Source organism: Natator depressus, chromosome 11 (genome assembly GCF_965152275.1).
Source record: "Natator depressus isolate rNatDep1 chromosome 11, rNatDep2.hap1, whole genome shotgun sequence".
NCBI classification, from domain to species: Eukaryota; Metazoa; Chordata; order Testudines; family Cheloniidae; genus Natator; species Natator depressus.
The window spans coordinates 75,252,585-75,273,663 of record NC_134244.1 but is presented as its reverse complement, the minus strand read 5'-3'; the positions used below and the strand labels follow the sequence as shown (position 1 = coordinate 75,273,663).

Genomic DNA, 21,079 nt, shown 5'->3' with positions numbered 1-21,079 from the left:
TTAGAACTCCAGATATTCCTTTCACGGGCCAGACACCTTCTAGCCTGGGTCCATTCTTCCCTTCCCCAGATCAGTCTTGGGTGTTTCCAGCAGTCGTCTTGGGCAGGGATGCAGTGAAGAACCGACCCTGATTACCTCACTTCCCTGCCTTAAATAGGATTTAAATGTGGCCGGAATCCTTTGTCTCTGTGTGATTTCCCGCCTCTGTGGAAAAATGCTAGTAGTCCAAGATGGAATCTAGTACCAGGTGACATGATCACATGATGCTGCATCCCAGGAAGCTTCTCAGGAAGGTGGGAGATTAGCATCTTCAGAGTCCTATTGTTCTCCCTAATGGCCCATTGACTAACCAGGCAGACTGACTGCATTTTGTCTGCTGGGCGTTCCCCAGGTGCAAACACAGTTATAATTGTTACATAGTCAATATTCCTAACTTCAGATACAGAAATGATACATCCATACAAATAGGATAATCATAGTCCGTACATCATAACCTTTCCAAAAATATCTTACATGACCCATCTTGCATAAAACATATCTTAGTTATGCTATATTCATATCATAACTATATCTCTATGAAGAATATGGGGCATAGTGTCACAAAAAGGTTAGAAGGGACTGCAAGGATCATCTAGCCTAACCCCCTGCCAAGATGCAGGATTTGTTGTGTCTAAACCATCCAAGACAGATGGCCATCCAGCCTCCCTTTGCAAACTCCAGGGAAGGAGCTTCCACAACCTCTCTAGGCAGTCTGTTCCATTGTCCTACTGTTCTTAGTTAGAAACTTTTAGCTGAGATTTAATCTAAATATGCTATGCTGTGGTTTGAACCTATTGCCTCTTGTCCTGCCCTCTGTGGCAAGAGAGAACAGGTTTTCTCCATCTTTTTTATGCCAGCCTTTCAAGTATCTGAAGACTGCTCTAATGTCCTCTGTTAATATCCTCTTTTCCAAACTAAACATACCGTGTTCCTTCAGGTTTCAGAGAGGTAGCTGTGTTAGTCTGTATCAGCAAAAACAACGAGGAGTCCTTGTGGCACCTTAGAGACTAACACATTTATTTAGGCATAAGCTTTTGTGGGCTAAAACCCACTTCATCAGATGCATGGAGTGGAAAATACAGTAGGCAGGTATAAATATACAACACATGAAAAGATGGGAGTTGCCTTACCAAGTGGGAGGTGAGTGCTAATTGTAACACTCAAAAACCAGTAGGAGAGCACTTCAGTCTCCCTGGACACTCAATAACAGACTTAAAAGTGGCCATTCTTCAACAAAAAAAACTTCAAAAACAGACTTCAAGGAGAAACTGCAGTACTGGAATTAATTTGCAAACTGGACACCATCAAATTAGGCTTGAATAAAGACTGGGAGGGGCTGGGTCACTACAAAAAGTAATTTTCCCTCTGCTGATATTCACCCCTTCTTGTCAACTGTTGGGATTAGGCCACATCCACCCTGATTGACTTGGCCTCATTAGCACTGATCCCCCACTTGGTAAGGCAACTCCTATCTTTTCACGTGTTTCTTCAGACTTTGCTCAGGTGGCTTGCATTCTGTACCTTTGATCTTCTTTGGATCCTTTCCAGCTTCTCTACATCCTTTCTATACATTGGTGACCAAAATTAGACACAGTTCTCCAGCTGAGGCCTAACCAGCACTGCGTAGAGCTATGCTGTCACCTCCCGTAACTTGCATGCTATGCCTCTGTTAATGCAACCTTAAATTACATTTGCTTTTTTTGCAATAGCATCACACTGCTGACCCACAACTCCCAGATTCTTCTCAGCAGTGCTACGGCCAAGCCAGTTATCCCCTATTTTGTGTTTGAGCATTTGGTTATAATATATCTTGATCCGCTTTTATACCTGTAGTCCAAATACAGCAGCTTTGTCTTGTCTGTGGTGTAAGCAAGGGCTCATTCATCCCACTGAATCTGACCAAGACCTGTGTGTGTGTCTGTCTCCCAAAGGAGGAGAGCCTGGGCTTTTATACACCGTTTCATTCGGGGATGAATGCTACTTTTTCCTGATGTACTTGACAAGGCACCCTGCTGATTTTGGGATGAATTTCTCCCTTCTCAAAACAGTTATTCCTCACCCTGTTAGCACTGCAGCCTCCTCTTCAGGCAACAAAGAGAAGTGCTGCAGCTGTGACTGAAGCCACTCTGGATATTTTGGGAGGAATGATGGTTTGTGGTACAAGCACTAGACTGGGACTCGAGATCAGAATTCTGTTCTTGGTTCTGCCACAGACTCCTTGTATGACCTTGGATGGGTCACTCAGTTTCTCTGTGCCTCTGTTCCCCACCATTAAAACAGAGGTATAATAGTACCGCCTAGCCTCACAGGGGTGCTGTGAGAATTATCCATTATCATTTGCAAAGTGCTCAAATACTATAGTGGTGGGGACCATACAAAAGCCTTTATGTGAATAAATTAAATACCATCAAGTCAGTAGTTATGGCCCTGCCTGCAGAAATGACAGATGGGGGACAACTGGTATAATATACAAATACTAGAAGTTTAAATACTGAGATAGGTGAACTGGAGTGCCCAGCATTAAATGAAGGTATTGATTTAATAGGCATTACGGAAACTTGGTGGAATGAGGCTAATCAATGGGACATGGTAATACCAGAGTACAAAATATATAGGACTGACACAGTAAGTAAGGCTAGTAGAGGAGTGGCACTATATAAGAACATAAGAACTGCCAGACTGGGTCATACCAAAGGTCCATCTAGCCCAGTATCCTGTCTTCTGATAGTGGCCGGTGCCAGGTGCCCCAGAGGAAATGAACAGACAGGAATCATCAAGTGATCCTCCCCATCACTCATTCCCAGCTTCTGGCAAACAGAGGCTAGGGACACCATTCCTGCCCATCCTGACTAATAGCCATTGATGGACCTATCCTCCATGAATTTATCTAGTTCTTTTTTGAACCCTGTTAGTGTCTTGGCCTTCACAACATACTCTGGCAAGGAGTTCCACAGGTTGACTGTGCATTGTGTGAAGAAATACTTTCTTTTATTTGTTTTAAACGTGCTGCATATTAATTTCATTTGGTGACCCTTAGTTCTTGTGTTATGAGAAGTAGTAAACAGCACTTCCTTATCTATTTTCTCTACACCAGTCATGATTTTATAGATCTCAGTCATATCTCTCCTTAGCTGTCTCTCTTTCAGGCTGAAAAGTCCCGGTTTTATTACTCTCTCCCCATATGGAAGCTGTTCCATACCCCTAATCATTTTTGTTGCCCTTTTCTGAACCTTTTCCAATTCCAGTATATCTTTTTTGAGGTGGGGCGACCACATTTGCACGCGGTATTCAAGGTGTGGGTGTACCGTGGATTTATATAGAGGCAACATGATATTTTCTGTCTTATCGATCCCTTTCTTGATGATACCCAACATTCTGTTCGCTTTTTTGACTGCTGCTGCACAGTGAGTGGATGTTTTCAGAGAACTATCCACAATGACTCCAAGATCTCTTTCTTGAGCGGTAACAGCTAATTTAGACCCCATCATTTTATACGTATAGCTGGGATTATGCTTTCCAATGTGCATTATTTTGCATTTATCAACATTAAATTTCATCTGCCATTTGTTGCCCAGTCACCCAGTTTTTAGAGATCCATCTGTACCTCTTCGCAGTCTGCCTGGGTCTTAACGATCTTTAGTAATTTTGTATCATCTGCAAATTTTGCCACCTCACAGTTTACCCCTTTTTCCAGATCATTGATGAATATGTGGAATAGGACTCGGCCCAGATCAGACCCCTGGGGGACACCACTATCTACCTCTCTCCATTCTGAAAACTGACCATTTATTCCTACCCTTTGTTTCCTATCTTTTAACCAGTTACCAATCCATGAGAACACCTTCCCTCTTATCCCGTGGCAGCTTACTTTGCTTAAGAGCCTTTGGTGGGGGATCTTGTCAAAGGCTTTCTGAAAATCTAAATACACTATATCCACATGCTTGTTGACCCCACATGCTTGTTGACTAGAATTCTAGTAGATTGGTGAGGCATATTTTCCCTTTACTAAAACCATCTTGACTCTTCCTCAGATTATGTTCATCTATATGTCTGACAATATGTCTGTCGAGGCCTCTGAGACCTGTAATTGCAGGGATCACCTCTGGAGCCCTTTTTAAAAATTGGCGTCACATTAGCTATTCTCCAGTCATCTGGTACAGAAGCTGATTTAAATGATAGGTTACAGATGACAGTTAGTAGTTCTGCAATTTCACATTTGAGTTCCATCAGAACTCTTGGGTGAATACCATCTGCTCCTGGTGACTTATTACTGTTTAATTTATCAGTGTGTTCCAAAACCACCTCTAATGACACCTCAATCTGGGACAGTTCCTCAGATCTTTCACCTAAAAAGAATGGCTCAGGTTTTGGAATTTCCCCCACATTCTCACCTGTGAAGACCAATGCAAAGAATTAATTTAGTTTCTCCGCAATGGCCTTATCGTCCTTGAAAGAAAGCATGTGAAAGAAAGCATAGATTCAGATAAAGTAAATATTGTAAATTAATCAAACTGTACATAGAATCTCGATGGATAGAAATTCCATGTTTGAACAATAGGAGTATCGCAGTAGGAATACACTACCAACCTCCTGACCCGGATGATTGTGGCCACCTGACCCGTTATTGTGAAATGCTGTGGGAGGCTAGAGAGGCTGCAAACACAGAAAATGCAATAAGATGGGAGATTTCAAGTATCCTCTTATTGACTGGGTACATGTCACCTCAGGAAGGAATATAGAGATAACATTTTTTGACACCATAACTGACAGTTTCTTGGAGCAGCTTGTCCTGAAACCCACAAAGGGAGAGGCAATTCTTGCTTTTGTCCTAAGTGGAGCACCGGATCTGGTCCGGGGGTGAATATAGCTGAACAGCTCAATAATAGTGAGCATAATGTAATTAAATTTAACATCTTTTTAAGGGGGGAAATGTGAAATACACCTAGCACAGTAGCATTTTATTTCCAAAATGGAGCCTACACAAAAATGAGTTAAATAGCAACGAAAAGGAACATTGACAAGGGTAAAATGCCTGAAAACTGCAGGGAGACTATTTTAAAACACCGTAATAGAGGCTCAAACTACATGTATACCTAAATCAAAAAAAAAAGTAAGAGGATCAAAAAAAATGAAACCCTGGCTAAACAAGAGAGTAATAGAGGCAGAGGCAAAAAGATATCCTTTAAAAATTGGAAGTAAAATCCTAGTAAAGAAAACAGAAGCATAAACTCTGGCAAGACAAGTGTAAAATAATTATAAAGTAAGCCAGAAAAGAACTAGCTAAGGACACAAAAACTAACAGAAAAATATTTTTAAGTACTTCAGAATCAGGAAGCCTGTCACACAGTCGGTTGGGTTACTGGATGATCAAGGTGCTAATGGAGCACTTCAGGAAGACCAGGCTGTTGCGGAGAAACTAAATGCAATCTTTGCATCTGTCTTCACTGCAGAGAACCTTGGGGAGATCCCCACACCCAAGCCATTCTTTTTAGGGGACAGATCTGAGGAACTGCCCCAGATTGAGGTGTTAATAAAAGAGATTTTGGAACTAATTGATAAACAATAAGAAGTCCCCAGGACCCAAGTGTGAAATTTCAGAACTAACTGTGGTATGTAACCTATCGCTTAAATCAGCCTCTGTACCAGATGACTGGAAGGTAACTAATGTGACACCCATTTTTAAAAAAAGCTCCAGAGGTGATCCTGGCAGTTACAGGCCAACAAGCCCAACTTCAGTACCAGCAAATGGGTTGAAACAGATGGACATGATTTGTGGGGGAAGAGCCAACATGGCTTCTGTAAAGGGAAATCCTGCCTCACCAATCTATTAGAATTCTTTGATGGGGTCAACAAGCCTGTGAACAAGGGGGATCCAGTGGGTATAGTGTACTTAGACTTTCAGAAAGCCTTTGACAGGGTCCCTCACTCAGGCTTGTAAGCAGTCCTGGGATAAGAGGGAAAGTCCTCTCATGGATCAGTAACAGGCTAAAAGATAGGGAACAAAGGGTAGGAACGAACGGTCAGATTTCACAATGGAAAGAGGTAAATAGTGGTGTCCCTCAAGAATCTGTATTGGGATCTGTGCTGTTCAACATATTCAGAAATGGTCTAGAAAAGGGGATGCACGTTGAGGTGGCAAAATTAGCAGATAATACAAAATTACCCAAGACAGTTAAGTCCAAAGCAGACTGCACAGAGTTACAAAGGGATCTCACTCAACTGGGAGACTGGGCCCCAAACTGCTAGATGAAATTCAATATTGATAAATTCAAAGTAATGCAGTTTGGGAAACATAATCCCGACTATGCATACAAAACAATTGGGTCTAAATTAGCTGTTGCCACTCAAGAAAGAGATCTTGGAGTCATTACGGCTAGTTCTCTGAAAACATCCACTCAGTGTTTAGCGGCAGTCAAAAAAGCTAACCAAATGTTAGGAACCATTAGGAAAGGGATAGATAATGCAACAGAAAATATCCTAATTCCGCTATATAAATCCATGCAACACCCACACCTGGAATACTCTCTGCAGTTCTGGTTACCTGATCTCAAAAAGGATATATTGGAATTGGAAAGGGTGCAGAGAAGGACAACAAAAATGATGAGGGGTATGGAACGGCTTCCATGGGAAGAGAGTTTAAAAAGACTTGGACTGTTCAGCTTAGAAAAGAGACGACGGGAGGGGCATATAAGAGAGGTCTCTTAAAATCATGAATGGTATGAGAAAGTGAATGGGGAAGTGTTTACTTATCCCTTCAAAGAACTAGGGGTCACACAATGAAATTAATAGGCAGCAGGTTTAAAACAAACAAAAGGGGAAGTACTACTACTCACAATGTACAGTCAGCCTGTGGAACTCATTGCCCGAGGATGTTGTGAAGGCCAAAAGAACAACTGGGTTCAAAAAAGAATTAGATACATTCATGGAGATTAGGTCTATCAATGGCAATTAGCCAAGATGGTCAGGGACACAGCCCCCTGCTCTGTGTGTCCCTAAACCTCTGACTGCTAGAAGCTGGGACTGGATGACAGGATGGATCACTCTAAATTGCCCTGTTCTGATCATTTCTTCTGGGGCATCTGGCACTGGTCACTATCTGAGACAGGATACTGGGCTAGATGGACCATTGTTCTGACCCAATATGGCCATTCTTATGTAAAAGATGTTGTTCTCCACAGCAAGGGTTGATAGTGATTTGGTCACGAGTGCGGACAATGTCAAACTCTTTTTCAATAGCCTACTCTGTTCTGAAAGTAGATATTTGGCAATGGTTATGTTAACACAGTCAACTTAATACTCAGGATTTTAATATACACTCCGTGTTTCTTTGATTGCTCTCTCAGGTAAACCATGCAGCTGCAATAAAGGAATACAGCAGGTCTTCGGCAGACCAGGAGGAGCCTTTGCCCCATGAACTGAGACCTTCAGAGGTGTTGCGCATGACCATGGACTATTTAGTTACCCAAATCATGGACCAAGGGGAAGGGAATTACCGAGAGTGGTATGACTTTGTATGGAATAGGACACGTGGAATAAGAAAGGTAACCCTTGGCACTTGGACCCACTTGACAGTTAGAATCCAAAATACACCTGTAGCAGTTCAAAAATTAAACAAAAAGTGTAAAAAAAAAAAAAAAAGACTCATCTTTTCGACAGAGTTTTCTGTAGAATGCTTGTGTGAAAAATATAAAATATGAATTCCAGCTGGAATTCACAATGACTTATCTATTTGGCTATGTTTGTAACTATTTCTAAATTTACAAATGTGTTGCTTTTCTTTTTGGTCAGGATATAACCCAGCAACATCTTTGTGACCCTCTAACAGTATCCTTGATTGAGAAGTGCACTCGCTTTCATATTCATTGTGCCCACCACTTGTGCGAGGAGCCCATGTCCTCCTTTGATGCCAAGATCAACAATGAGAACATGACTAAATGTTTGCAGAGCCTGAAGGAGATGTACCAGGACCTAGCTAATAAGGGTATTTACTGCAAGAGTGAAGCAGAGTTCAGAGGCTACAATGTGCTGCTGAATCTCAACAAGGGGGATATTCTCAGGTGAATTGTCAGCTTGTCACACTTGCCTCATCTTTTGCCTCTGGAACATTTGTATAATATAGAATTCATATTTAGAAGCTCTTAGGTGAAAGCTTTACTGTTACATTTTAAAAAATACAAATTGTCATCATGGAGATGTTTCATGATTATATATTCAGGTTTTGCATTGCATTTCCTGTAACTTACTTTTGAGAGAGCGGAGAAGAAAGAAACTGTTTATGCTCTAATCTTTTTAGCATTTGAATAATTCCCATTAGGTTTTTGTTTTTCCTTTCACCGAGGCAAATGTAGTGGGTGAGGGTCGCTTTCAGGGTTTCCTCTAAGCTGTGCGCCTGCACAAGAGTCAGTCAAGTGCCACGCACATCTGGCAACTTGAGTTCAAGTGCCCCTTCCCTCTGCTGCCGCGCTGCTCCTGCCCTCGGCCTTGGAGCCTCTGGCCAGCTGCTTGTTGGTACTTCCTGCAATGCACGTACGTTCTCGGTAATTTTATTCTTTCAAAGTGCTGCTGTTTTAGTATTTTGACTGGTCTGTGCATTTCATAATTTTATTTCTCTCTCACGCTTACATTTAATTCTTTGACAGTGAGTTCTAAAATGCCCAACTTCTCCTGGCTGGAGTAATTATCCCGATGGGAACTTAAAAATTGTTTTTTTATATATCTAGGTTTTTTGTTTCTACTGGTGGCGCACAGCCGCACGTTACCTCGGTATTGCTGCTCATAAAATTAATTCTGCACATGGACAGAAAAAACTAGAGGGAACGTTGGTCACATTCACACCTTTGCTGGGACCAGTTGGACTGGAGGCAGCTTTCTGTATGTCTGGGTTAGCAGGGCAGCATCCCATTGATTTACATTGTGATGGCTGTGTCATTGCCAATGAAAACTATAGATTTTTACGTGTAAGTTTAGAATTTGCTGATATCACAGAATGGAACAAACATTACGGAGAAACCCTAAAACTGCTGCCTCTCTGCAAGTTTTGTAATCTGCTTTTTTGCTGGTGTTAAGGCACTGGTTGTGGGTAAGGTGTGGAGATAGATTTTCCTGTGTGTGTGCTAATGCAAGCCTCATGCATCCTGACAACAGCCGTGCAGGGTGGAGTGGGGAAATTTGCAGTGATGTCATAAAAGGAACAAGGCTTCTTTACTCTTCAGATGCTCAGTGAAGATGCTCAGAACTTATTTTTCATTTGCCTAAAACGTATTCATTTTCACCCCAACCCTCTCAAACTTTCACTTCCTGTTATTAAGGACTATTTATGGGACAAATTTCAAACTACAGCCATTTTTCCTGCCGTATGTCGTAAAGTGTTATCTTATTTTAGTAAAAAGAAAAACTAATTTTTTTTACCAATCCCAAACTGGGTGAATGGAATTTACTAAGATCTTCTTCCTCACCCAGAAAAAACCCAACCTTTGAATATAAACATTTGAATAAACGTCTTTTGGAATATCTGATTACTGAAATAAACAGCCCTGTTTTAAATGCATCAGAAAAACATTAAATTTCTTTAAGTGCTTCAATACTACTTTTAATTTTTCACCATGTGCAAGTAACTCAAAACTCACCTTTTGGGCTGAGAAAAGCGCACAACTTTAGTCACAGGGGATTCTTTTTTCAGAAAGTGTCTAGATACATAAATTTTAAAAGGAATTAACTTCGTCAGCCATAACAATATACCATTATGCTAATGCTAATTGGACTATTACATAAGAGCATAAATGATGAAAGGATACTGCTACTAATTTAATTTACATGCATTAGAGTTTTGCTATCAAGGCATCAAGACGATCTTTAATTGTGTGAGTGTTTTAAAAGTGGCCATTTTTAAAAATACATTCACAGACATCACTGTTGAGCTATGGTCATTAATGTTTAGATGATAAAACTCCCATCTTTCTTGTCTCAACAGAGAAGTGCAACAGTTTCAGCCTGCTGTCCGAAACTCAGCTGAGGTCAGATTTGCAGTTCAAGCCTTTGCTGCTTTAAACAGCAATAACTTTGTAAGGTTTTTCAAGTTGGTGCGAGCAGCTTCCTATCTGAATGCCTGTCTCTTACACTGTTACTTCAACCAGGTAAGAAAAAGGAGTGTGTGTGTGTTGTGTACCAGTGTCTAATAATACAGTGTGGGCCAGGGTTGATTCAAAGAGCGCCAAACCCAGTGCATATCTATTAAACCCTAATAGTTCTGCCTGCTGTATTCTTTAAGAAAAACCTCAGATTTACAAAGGAAGCAACCAAAATGCCTTTCCAGCACAATGCAACATAGAAAAGCATGTAAAATATAGGATTTGCTTTCAGAGTGAGTGCATAACCATTTTAAAATTTGATATTCTTACATCCCACAAAATATGGAACATATTTTCAGGGTGGTTTTTTTTATTTTGGGGTCTCATTTATTCCTATTATTTGTACTGTCATAGTGCCTAGAAGTCCATCCATCTCATGGACCAGGCCCCATTGTGCTAGGTGCAATACTAACAGAGAACAAAGAGACAGTCCTTGACTCGTTTTGGGAAATGTCAGTGCTCCAGTGTTGGAAACCCTTAGGCACTTGTGCTAGTGCATGAGAAACAAAAGAAAACACTCGTAAGGGGCCAGGCTTGGTTCGCTGTCCACAATGAGTAAAAGCTAAAAAGCAAACAATGCAAAAAGTGAAAAGAAAATTAAATATAAACAGTTCTTGCCACTTGAATGATTGACGGTGGTGGTAATGTATAATTTTTCAAAACCGATTTTCCTATTGACAGTGCCCTCTTAATTTTCTAGTTGTGAAGAACAGCTCTGTCTAATACATATTTTATGAGGTCTTCCAGAAGTTTAACAGCTATTTGGCTTTTTTTTTTTTTCCTTTTTCCAGATACGCAGAGATGCTCTCAAGTCGCTCAATATTGCCTACACTGTGAACACTCAGAGATCCACTGTCTTTCCTCTGGATAATTTGGTTCGCATGCTACTGTTTAGAGACTGTGAAGAAGCCACTGATTTTATAAGTTATTATGGCTTGAGTGTGTCCGATGGGTAAGAGCAAGGAGAGTTTGTATTTTTGTTAGTGCCCAAAAACCTCGCTCAGGGTCCTGTTGTGCTCGCTGCTGTACAAACACATCTTTGATCCAAGATGAGAGCTGCAGCTTGGCAACAGGAAAGAGACATGAGTTAAATCAAGACTGGATTTTTTTTAAAGATCCGTTCTATTTCAAAAGGAATTATTTTTGGGGAAGTTCTGTAGCCTTTGTTATACAAGAGATCAGACAAGCTGATCACAGTGTAGTCCCTTCTGGCCGTGAAATCTGTCCCTTCCAGGGATGCTAGAGCTAACAGGCAGACTACGTTGCCACATTGCTACCAGCGATGGTTAGTAAAATATGCAGAAGATTGTCTCAAAACCTCAGCTGCATGAATTGAAGGTGACTTGCAGCTCTAAATGAAATAACTATCCAGTCACTGTTGAATTCTGTGCTTGATGTTCCTAATAACCAAAACACACTATTTGTGTCCTTAGAAACCTTCAGAAAACAGGCTAGGATGTAAGGTGGGACTTTCAAGAGTGTTTACTGTTGGCCCTGATGCTGCCATTGAAGTCGGGGAGTTTTACCATTGACGTAAATGGAAAATGAGTTAAGCCAATGCTGAGCACTTTGGGAAATCCCACCCTTCATATCGGGACATTGGGGCATTAACTACATAATCCTAGAGTGCATTTGTTTCTATAAATGTATGTATTTGAAGTTCATCTTTTGTAGCACCCTGTGCTACGAGTGCTGTGAAGGCAGCATGCTTAGCCTTTGCGAGGGAGCACCTTTCACTGCAGTTCAGTAACTAGTGCAGGGGTGGGCAAACTTTTTGGCCCAAGGGGCACATTGAGGTTGCAAAACTGTATGGAGGGCCGGGTAGGGAAGGCTGTGCTCCCCAAACAGCCTGGCCCCCACCCCCATCCGCCCCCTCCAACTTCCTGTCCCCTGACTGCCCCGCGCCGTATCCACACCCTGACCCCCTGATAGGCTCCCTGTGACTCCCACGCCTTTCCAACCCCCCTCCCCCCCCCCCCCCGGTTCCCTGACGACCTTCCCAGAACCTCCACCCCATCCAACCGCCCCGACAGGCCCCTCGGGGACTCCCACACCTATCCAACTGCTCCCTGTCCCCTGACTGCCCCCCCGGGACCTGCCAGCCCTGGCCCCCTTACCATACTGCTCAGAGCAGCATGTCTGGCAGTCGGGCTGCCTGGCCGGAGCCAGGTGCACTGCCCTGCAGGAGCGCACGGCCCTGCCGCACGGTGGCGTGACTGCGAGGGAGGGGAGACAGCGGGGGAGGGGCCGGGGGTTAGCCTCCCTGGTGGGGAGCTCAAGGGCCGGGCAGGATGGTCCTGTGGGCCGTGGTTTGCCCACCTCTGCTCTAGTGGCTTGTCTACTGTGAGTTGGGCAAGGTGGGAGAGAGTTCTGCCTTGAATCTGGAGGTTGTATAGCAAAAATAGAAGGATCTAAATTAGTGTTTTAATGTGGTTTAGCTTCTTCAGTAGATTACTGAGGTAAGCTTTAAGCACATCTACATTGCAGGTTTGCACCAGTTTAACTAGATCAATTTAAAATTGATTTAGTTACACTAATGCAACTTTTGTAGTATAGACAAGATCATGAGAACTAGGGTTTTGTTTTTTAAAGTAAGCCGAGATTCTGGCAAGTAAGATGGCAATCTCCAAAAAAAAAAAAAAAGAAAAGAAAAAAAGGTGGGGGGAGGGGGTTCTGGGTTGCTAACCCAGTGCCACCCTGCCTTGTCTGAGCCCTGGTTTCACTGAGCTGGTGCTTGGAAAGTGTACACGGTACTGTATATGCTTTTCTCATTGTAAAGACATCTTGGGGATGTGGTAGGGGAAGGGCATGCCGCATGGCATGTAGTGCAATGAAACGCACTGCGGTAGGGCAAGTTACAGGAAGTACGCAGCCCCATGGAAAAGTTGCCTTTTCTTTTTTAGTCTTTTCTGAGGCTAGGACTTGTCCAACGGGAGAAGTGAAGTTGCAGTCCATAGCTAATAACTGCAAAAAGTGCTTTTATGTTTTGAGACTACTCCTGAGGGCATTCTGCACCAAAATATTAAAAATTATGCACCAAAAAATAAAAAAATTCTGTGCACAATATTTTAAAATTCTACAAAATTCTGCAAGTTTTATTTATCAATAAATAAATGTGGAGGCTCCAGCATGGCGGTGGGGAACACAGGCCACTGGCTGCACAAAGGTGGGAGATCATCCTGCAGCTCTTCCACCCCCGGGACACACACTCAACGGTGAGGCTGCACCCTACCCTGACACAGCACAAGGCCTGGGCCTGCTCCTCAAACACCCTGGGGCCCTGCCCCTCTGCACCAGGCACACCAGGTGTGGGGCAGGCAGGCTCAACCAGGCAGGATCCAAGTGTGGAAGGGCTCAGTGAGGGGGGATCCAGGTGTGGGGTGAGAGGATTCTGTGTGGGACAGTCTGGGTGTAGGCAGCTCAGTGAGGGGTCTAGGTGTGGGGGGATCTGGATGCACAGAGGCTCGCTGCAGGGGCTTCCAGGTGAAGGTGGTTGGGGCTCAGCAGAGGGGTCTGGGTATAGGGGAGTATCCGTGGGGGGTAGGGGTCTGGGTCCTGGTGGAGTGGGGCTTGGTGGGTTCGGGGTCTGGGTGCAGCTCGTTGGGGGTCAGTGTCATGGGGGTCTGGATGTGGGGGCTTAGGGTGGTGCAGAGGGTGGGGCATCAGGGTGGGGGTTTGAGTGCAGGGACCTCAGTGGGGGAGCAGGGGTGGGGGTCCAGAGGCAGGGGGTCTGGGTGCAGGGTGGCTCCAGATGCAGGGGTTGAGGTTCAGTGGAGTGGGGTCCGAGTTTGGAGGGCTAGGGGGATTCTGGATATACCGGGTGAGGCTTGTCAGGGGTGTCTGGATATGGGAGGTCCGGATGCACGGGGGTTGAGTGGATGGAGGAGTTACAGTTACCCCTCCCCCCACAGCTGAGGAGCGATGGGGTCAGGAAGCAGGCGAGGATGCTGAGCTTCCTGCAGCTGGGAAAGGTTTCTGGGGGTGGGTCTGACCACCCCAGCCACTCCTTGCAGGGGAAGAGGAAGTCCCATCCTCTCCTGCCTTCAGCCCAGCTGGGACTGGCTCAGGGTAGGAGCCACGGGCTGGGGTGTCTTCAGCCTCGCAGTGATTTACCTCTCTGACGGCTGCTCCGGGTGCCTGAAACAATGTACCTGCGCTGCTAGGGAGTGGTGTATGACTGCTTTTTGCTTCCCTGTCAGAAAGTTATTTTTCTGCGGGGAAGCAAAGAAATCTGCAGGGGATGTGAATTCTGCACACGCGCAGTGGCGCAGAATCCCCCCAGGTGTACTGAGAGGGTGGAAGGCTTTCATTAAAACCACTTGTTGTTTTATGTTTATCATCCACTGTCATATTTTAAGCTTTTTTAGTGAAACAAAACAGAAATAATCTTCACTGACGTTAGTTGTATTTTTTTAACAATTATAAAATCAGGTGGGTGAAGAAAAATACAAGAATAAATCTGAATGTTTTACCTCATTCCCTGTGTCCTCCAGGATTTGTACAGGCTCCAGCTGTCCCAACATTGATTGTCTGCTTGTTTGGTTTTTTCACTAGTTATGTGGAGTTGAATCGCTTAGCTTTCCTGGAGTCTGAAGGATTGCCCAAACCAAGAAAGTCATTGTTTGTTAAGCAGAAGCTAACTGCATCCATTGGAGAAATTGTAAATGGAGGAGCATTACCCCCAGTAACTCGCCATGTACCTGTATGTAGCTTCAATGGGCAGAACAAGTACACAGCAGGGAGCACTGCTGGGGAGCCAGCCAGCAGCATCCAGAATGCCAGTGTAAATGTGACAGGTAGGAGCAGGTGGACATAGCCAACATCTGAACTGCTGCTCAGAGACCTCCGGTCTCGTCAAATTTTGTTTTGTTGGTTTTTCCCAATTTACTTGTTGTAGAGCTGTGTGAACTTTGCATGGATATTCAATGAACTAGAAACCACAACTTGCTTCAGTGGCTGCTTTCCCCGTGTATTCTAGCAAACAAGCTTTGTGGCAAGAGTGTCATCAAAGCAGCAAATGTATTAATGGAAATCAAATTTTGAGCTCCCCACCATGAGTGTTTGTAGTGAAACCTGATTCTAAAACGTTTCACTCAGCCAGTCAGGGAGTAGAAACCACACCTTATTGCCAGTCAGAAACTAACCAGCAAAAGTAGAACCTTGAATCCTGAGCACGTGCAGCTAAATGCTTGTGAATGATTGATAAACTGAGAATTGGTTCAAGAATGTAATGAACTCCTTGCAGACAAGTTGCAAATAGAAAATGAGGCCCAGTTTGTTAAATAAATGTTACAATTATTTGCCCAGTTTTAAAGTGAGTAAATATTTTGGGTTTACGCTTTTGCTGTATCAGACAGACAAAATACAAAAATATCACACTGATTAACCATAACTACTTAAAACAGGCTGTGTGTTTAGTGTGTGTAAGAGAAGGAAGTGTGCTCGTGTAAGTACCAAGCTCATTCCTCCCTAGTCCTTAAAATAGTCTTTGTATCATAAATAAATTCTCCGTTAATTTAGTGTGTAATCTGATGCAAACGAGAATGTCTACTGTTAATTACAGTGCATTGAGCCTTCATAGGAGCTCATTTTTATGACACTGCGATTTATCAAACAAGCCAACTTTTGAAAAGAATTACTTTGCTCAGTTAAAAGTTATGCAGACGGCTGCTGTTTTACTTCCTGTGAATGACTGGATGTTTTCCTGCAGAAGGAAGGCTAGAAGAGAGAGGCGTGGAGTCCGAAGGGACAGTGGTACAAGTCCAGCCTCCAGCTCAGCTGTTGCCTTCGCTGCTACCTCGTCCGCCAGTGCCTCCTGCAGCACAGTCCCCCTTTCAGCCGATTGTGCAGCCTGAGCTTCCACCTTCAGAACCTCAGCCTATGTACACAGACCTGGTAAGAGACCTGGCTCCTGGGAGCCGCAAGCCCTGGGGAAATGCGTATTGAAGATTATTTCAGTTGCCCTTTTGTTACAGAATAGTCAGTACTGGAGTTAGACAATTTCTTTCCTGTTTCTGAATCTTTGTGTTAAGATAACAGAGACCAGAGAAAGTCAGCTGCTCCAGATAATTGTTATCCCAAACCAAGAGAAACTTGGGTACAGTTTCATTGTGGCATTTGGGAAAACTTGGCTCCAGTTATTAATGGGAGCTGAATGTCTGATGAGCCATGCTGAAAATGTCACCTACTACTATGATCTTGACAAATCTCTCCGGCTAAGCAAGATTTCGTACGGTCAGTGTTTGGATGGGAGACCTCCAATGAAAACTTACGATGGTGCAAAAACTACTTACTGAGATTCAGCAGGTGGCACTTTCTTTTAGTGAGTCAAGTACTAAACCAGTCCCCAGAATAGCAGTGTGTCATCTTTTAAATGAGACCTAAAACAGAGGTCCTTTTCACAAGAGTAGAGGTGTTGACTTTGAGTCATGGACACATACCAATTTGGGTGATTCTGTGCTATTTGCCCTCACTTCCTCCTGTAGTTTTAATTGGATTTGGTGGCATTCTTCAATGAGTATCCTAAACTGTTGTGTAAAGCTGCTTGGTATAGTCCTGTTGCTGCTGTGTTCCACCTCAGAGGTGGCTGCATTTCAGTGAAGGGTAAGATGAGTCCATTGAAATGAAAGTAACTATTTAATTAAATTAGATTTGTTTTATTAATATTCGCCATTGAAACTGTACCCCTTGGAGAAAAATTTGTCATACATGAAAATATTAAACATTTGAAATATTAAGAAAAATCCATTCCTTATGTTTTATACTCTCTTTTTTGCAGGTTTAATTCAGGAGTTGCTTTTCTTTTTTGGTGGGGTTAATGTTTTACACTTCTATTATTTTGATAGTAACTGAAGAAAATGGCATAGTGGGGTTCCATATTGTTTCGACTTCCAGATTGTTTGCTCTGTTTACCAGTAAAACGATAGGTTTTCTAACTTCCAGCCACATAATTCACCAGTTCTAAAGATTCCTTCCCCCAAATGACACCTTTGTGCAATCCTATATAAATGTTAAACACTCATTCTCACTATTTCCTCCTGGATGTATCTTTTTAGGACATTACAGAAGTGTTGGAGGGCCTGGTGCATGAAGTTCTCAAAGGAGAGTGCAGAGAAATCGGCAAGACAGGAGCAGCTTATGTGACTGCGGCTATGTGGTAAAGGCAATTATTATTACTATTGTTGACATTTCAGGGGCCTGTCACTATCTAGGTGTCACTTTGCCTTTCTAGCAACTAGTGTGAAGACAGCAAACTGTCATTTATATTAGGGAGGGCGAGGTGTCCAAGTGGCAGGATATTTTCGTTTTATTTTTATTTAAAGTGACAATGTCAGGATTGATAGGGCCAGCATTGGTTCCCTCCCCATGCTTAAAATGACACTTTCTGTCCTGAAATGTATCTTGTGTATATATTTAAAAATAAAAAAGCACCTTTATAGTCCTTCCAGACAGTAGACTGTGGTAGTTCTAAGGTCCAAGTGATTAGGCTGGGTGAAAACCATATGCAGTCAGTCCACTAGTCTGGAAAGGACTATTGGGTTAACTCCATCCATTCAGGGCAACAGAGGCATCACATTGATCAAAATTCTTGGTTGCCAAACAACTTTCCTACATAGTCCAGGCTACTGGGTTTCAGCTCCAGTCTGTTCTTTCTGTAGCCACAGAAGTAGCTCAGTGTGCTGGTTCTGCTTTGATCTGATAGTGAATGCTGTGGACCTTGGGGAGTTCTTCAGCATTCCTTCCCTTCTTTCTCTTCTTGTCCTCCTTTCTACTGCTGAGAACCATGGGAAGTGGGGAAAGACATTTGGAGGGGTCCAAGCTGCAACCCCAAGGCAAATCAGTAATTTAACAGGCACCAGCACTCACCCCTGTGGCCGCGGTCTGGCTGAAGGGGAACTATGTTGCCCAGTACTCTCCCTCCAAAATATGTTGTTGGCAGGGAAGATGCCCAGCTTCCCCCATCCCCCTTACAATTCTGTTCTGTCAGTGCTTCCCAGCGAGCAAAGGTCCCTTTGATGAGCCCTTATTTGTTGAGGAATCACAAAAGAACTGCACTTTTTGGAAACCCAGGTCTTCATCAAAGTTCTGTTAATCAAACTAGCTTTTGAAAAACAGTGTTTGAATGATCTCTGACGCTACTCAGTGTCATTACCTAGGGGAGGGCTGTCCCCTCAGTGGCTGGGCCAGAGCTCAGGTTCAAAGGCCGCAGCGTGTCAGCTTTAACCACCCGCTTACTGGGTCACCAGCCAGCCTGCAAGCAGAGCACTGGTCGTCTTGCTGCACGTGCACATTTCACCGTTTGGTTTGTCTGTCCGGGTCAGTCCATGTTGGAACAGTGAACTTTGTTAGGGTTTCCATATTGCTCTCCCAAAGGGCAGTAGGTACCGTGCACGAGCTGCTATCAATTCTGAGTGGGTGAGATCAGCTTGGGGAGGGTCAGAGTGACAGTTTGATCACCAGGTGTGGGCAAAAAAGTTAGCAGAAGCAGGTGATTTTGTAAACATATGCCTTTTTAGAGAGGTGGTTGTGACAATCTGCTGGGGTTCTCAGAACTGTGAGCCACTGGATCACCCCTCTCAGCCTCAGTAAGTGAGAGCTTTGCTTCTGCTGAGCGATGTGTCAGCTCCCTGACACACCAGCCTCTCTGCTTGCCAGCCAACTCTTCAGCACGCTGCCAATCCAGACCATGCCTAGCAGGTAGCCATCAGTGAAGCCCAATTCTTGAGTTCCTCAGAGACGTCTTCCTGTAGTGCTCAGCCCCTCTTATTGTAGCACCCACAAAACCTTATCAGGGTTGCTGCTCCTTTAAAGAGACTGTGCCAAGCAGCCTATTACCTAAACTGGAGTGAACAAACATGCTGTTTCAGTCAAAGCATTGAGTTGGTTTATAGTAGAAGTAAAGTAAGTTTATTAATAGCAGGACAGTTTAAATGATATCAGGTAGAAGGAATAAAGATAGAAATGGTTACAAATAAACAAAAATAAGAATACACTTCTAAGACTTCTCTATAACTTAACAAATTAGAGTCCTTTGTTCAAAGAAGTTCTCTCTCACCACTCCTTTCTTCCAACATGACTGATCAGTTTTTTAGCCAGGACCCTTCACAGAGCTCAAAGTGCTCAGTTCCGTTGTCTCCTGAGGTGAAAGATAACTTAGGGGTTCTCTTCCCCTCTTTTTATAGACCAGTAAACCTCTGAAATGTATTCTTCTGAAAGGTCTCCCTGGGTAAAGTTCCTTTTTCCCTGCTGGGTGTAGGTGCCTTGCTGTGTGGAGTAGGCTGCAGGCTAGTTCCTCCCCTGTGGGGAGTTTTTGCAAATGATCTTTTTCTGCAGCCATATCTCATTTGAGATGTTATCCTCTTTCCTTTGTCTGGAGAAAACTTCTCTCTCAATTCCCCCTGACATGACTGGTTTAAACACATTTTAGTCACATTTCCAGCACATCTGTGAAGTTCTGTGTGGGTTAACTGCACATACATCATTCAAGAATATTAATGACCTGTGAGTTATTAGTTTTCCAGTGATATATTACAATGCCACCTGTTGGCTAAATATCATGACAATAGTATGTCGTCTCTCGTTAGGGTGCTCTTAGGGTCATAGCTGTATCACAGGAATCCCTTGCTCAAATGATTTCAAAATTTGGACCACTAACTCTACCATGTATTTTAATGAGGCACAACATAATCCAAGACAAGCATGTGGGTTTTAGAGCACTTACAATAGTGTTGTCTTTTAAACAGTCACTCAACCTTAATTAAAGCGGAGCGTCAGCTCCACTATAATGAGATCCGTAAGGGTGAAAGAGAGACATTTTCTTACGATAAATGGTCATCTTATTACAGAAAATCCACTAGTTCTTACTTCTTCCCACCCTTGTTATTGTGGGCTGGCAAGTTATAAATTGGAGCTGATATGGAGTAGCCAGGAATGTATCTGGCAAGCTGTTTGAGTGCCAAGAATTTTGATCAGTGAGTTGCCTCAGTGGTCCTGGATGGGCAGTCAACCCATTCATCCTTCCTATTGAGTGGGTAGTCTTTGCTATCAAATCAGTGTTTGATATGTCTGATTTAAATAGATTTAGGAAACAAAAATGGGTCTGAACTGGAGTGTGTCGTTAAAGGAAAAGAAAAACACAAAACTGCTGCCTTTCTTCATGCAGTGCCTCTGATGCCACCGGAGAGGAACTCTTGACTGAAGTAATGATGGAGATTCTCAGGCAAGTTGCAACAGATGTAGTCAGCGCAGAAAGAGAGCGAGTCAAAGAGGAAAAACGCAGAGCAGAAGAAGAGAAGTGAGTATCTCGTTTCTTATAGATGTAGTAAATGTAAGATCAGCAGGTGAAAACTTGAGGGACTGGATGGTTCAATGAACTGGTAATGGGTGTACTCACTAGGGATGTAAATATTGGTTAAAAAAGTTAACTGGTTAAACGATTCAAATTATTTCTTTTAAGAGGTTAACCGTAACTGAGGTAGCTGGGGGAGGTGGGCTGGCATGACAGCGGCTGGGGTCCAGCTCTGTGTGGCCGGGGCTGGGATCCGGCTTGGCGTGGCTGGGGCTGGGGTCTTGCTGGCACGGTTGGGGCTGGGGTCCCTCCCTCTGGCCTGACGCGGGGCCGCTGGGATTAACGGTTAACTTGGCTTAACTGGTAAGCCTAAAGCTTACTGGTTAACCTTTTACATCCCTAGAACTCACCCTTACTTTGAGGTTGTCAGCATGAATCAAGCCCCAGGATAGTCATCGGTCAGATGGCTTCTTTCTGTTAAAAGGTCTAAATTTACCTAGGAGTTGTGTGTTTTTTCTCTTCTTTATTTAACTATTCTCTAATATATTTTAGCTGTAAATTGTAAAATGATCTTTTAAAAAAATATTGTTTTATTGTGTCTCTTTTAAAAACTGATTGAATCAGA

The 21,079-nt window shown here is 43.3% G+C and overlaps 1 protein-coding gene across 1 annotated transcript in view; it reads left to right on the top strand.

Moving 5' to 3' along the window:
- The window catches only part of MCM3AP (minichromosome maintenance complex component 3 associated protein), a 77,532-nt gene that overhangs the window by 15,983 nt on the left and 40,470 nt on the right, over positions 1-21,079 (top strand). Inside the window, exons 8-15 of the mRNA XM_074968183.1 lie at positions 7,383-7,580; positions 7,828-8,096; positions 10,010-10,172; positions 10,958-11,118; positions 14,721-14,962; positions 15,877-16,061; positions 17,222-17,322; positions 20,329-20,460. Of these exons, the coding sequence (XP_074824284.1) occupies positions 7,383-7,580; positions 7,828-8,096; positions 10,010-10,172; positions 10,958-11,118; positions 14,721-14,962; positions 15,877-16,061; positions 17,222-17,322; positions 20,329-20,460 (1,451 nt within the window). The remainder of the gene's footprint in view (positions 1-7,382; positions 7,581-7,827; positions 8,097-10,009; positions 10,173-10,957; positions 11,119-14,720; positions 14,963-15,876; positions 16,062-17,221; positions 17,323-20,328; positions 20,461-21,079) is intronic.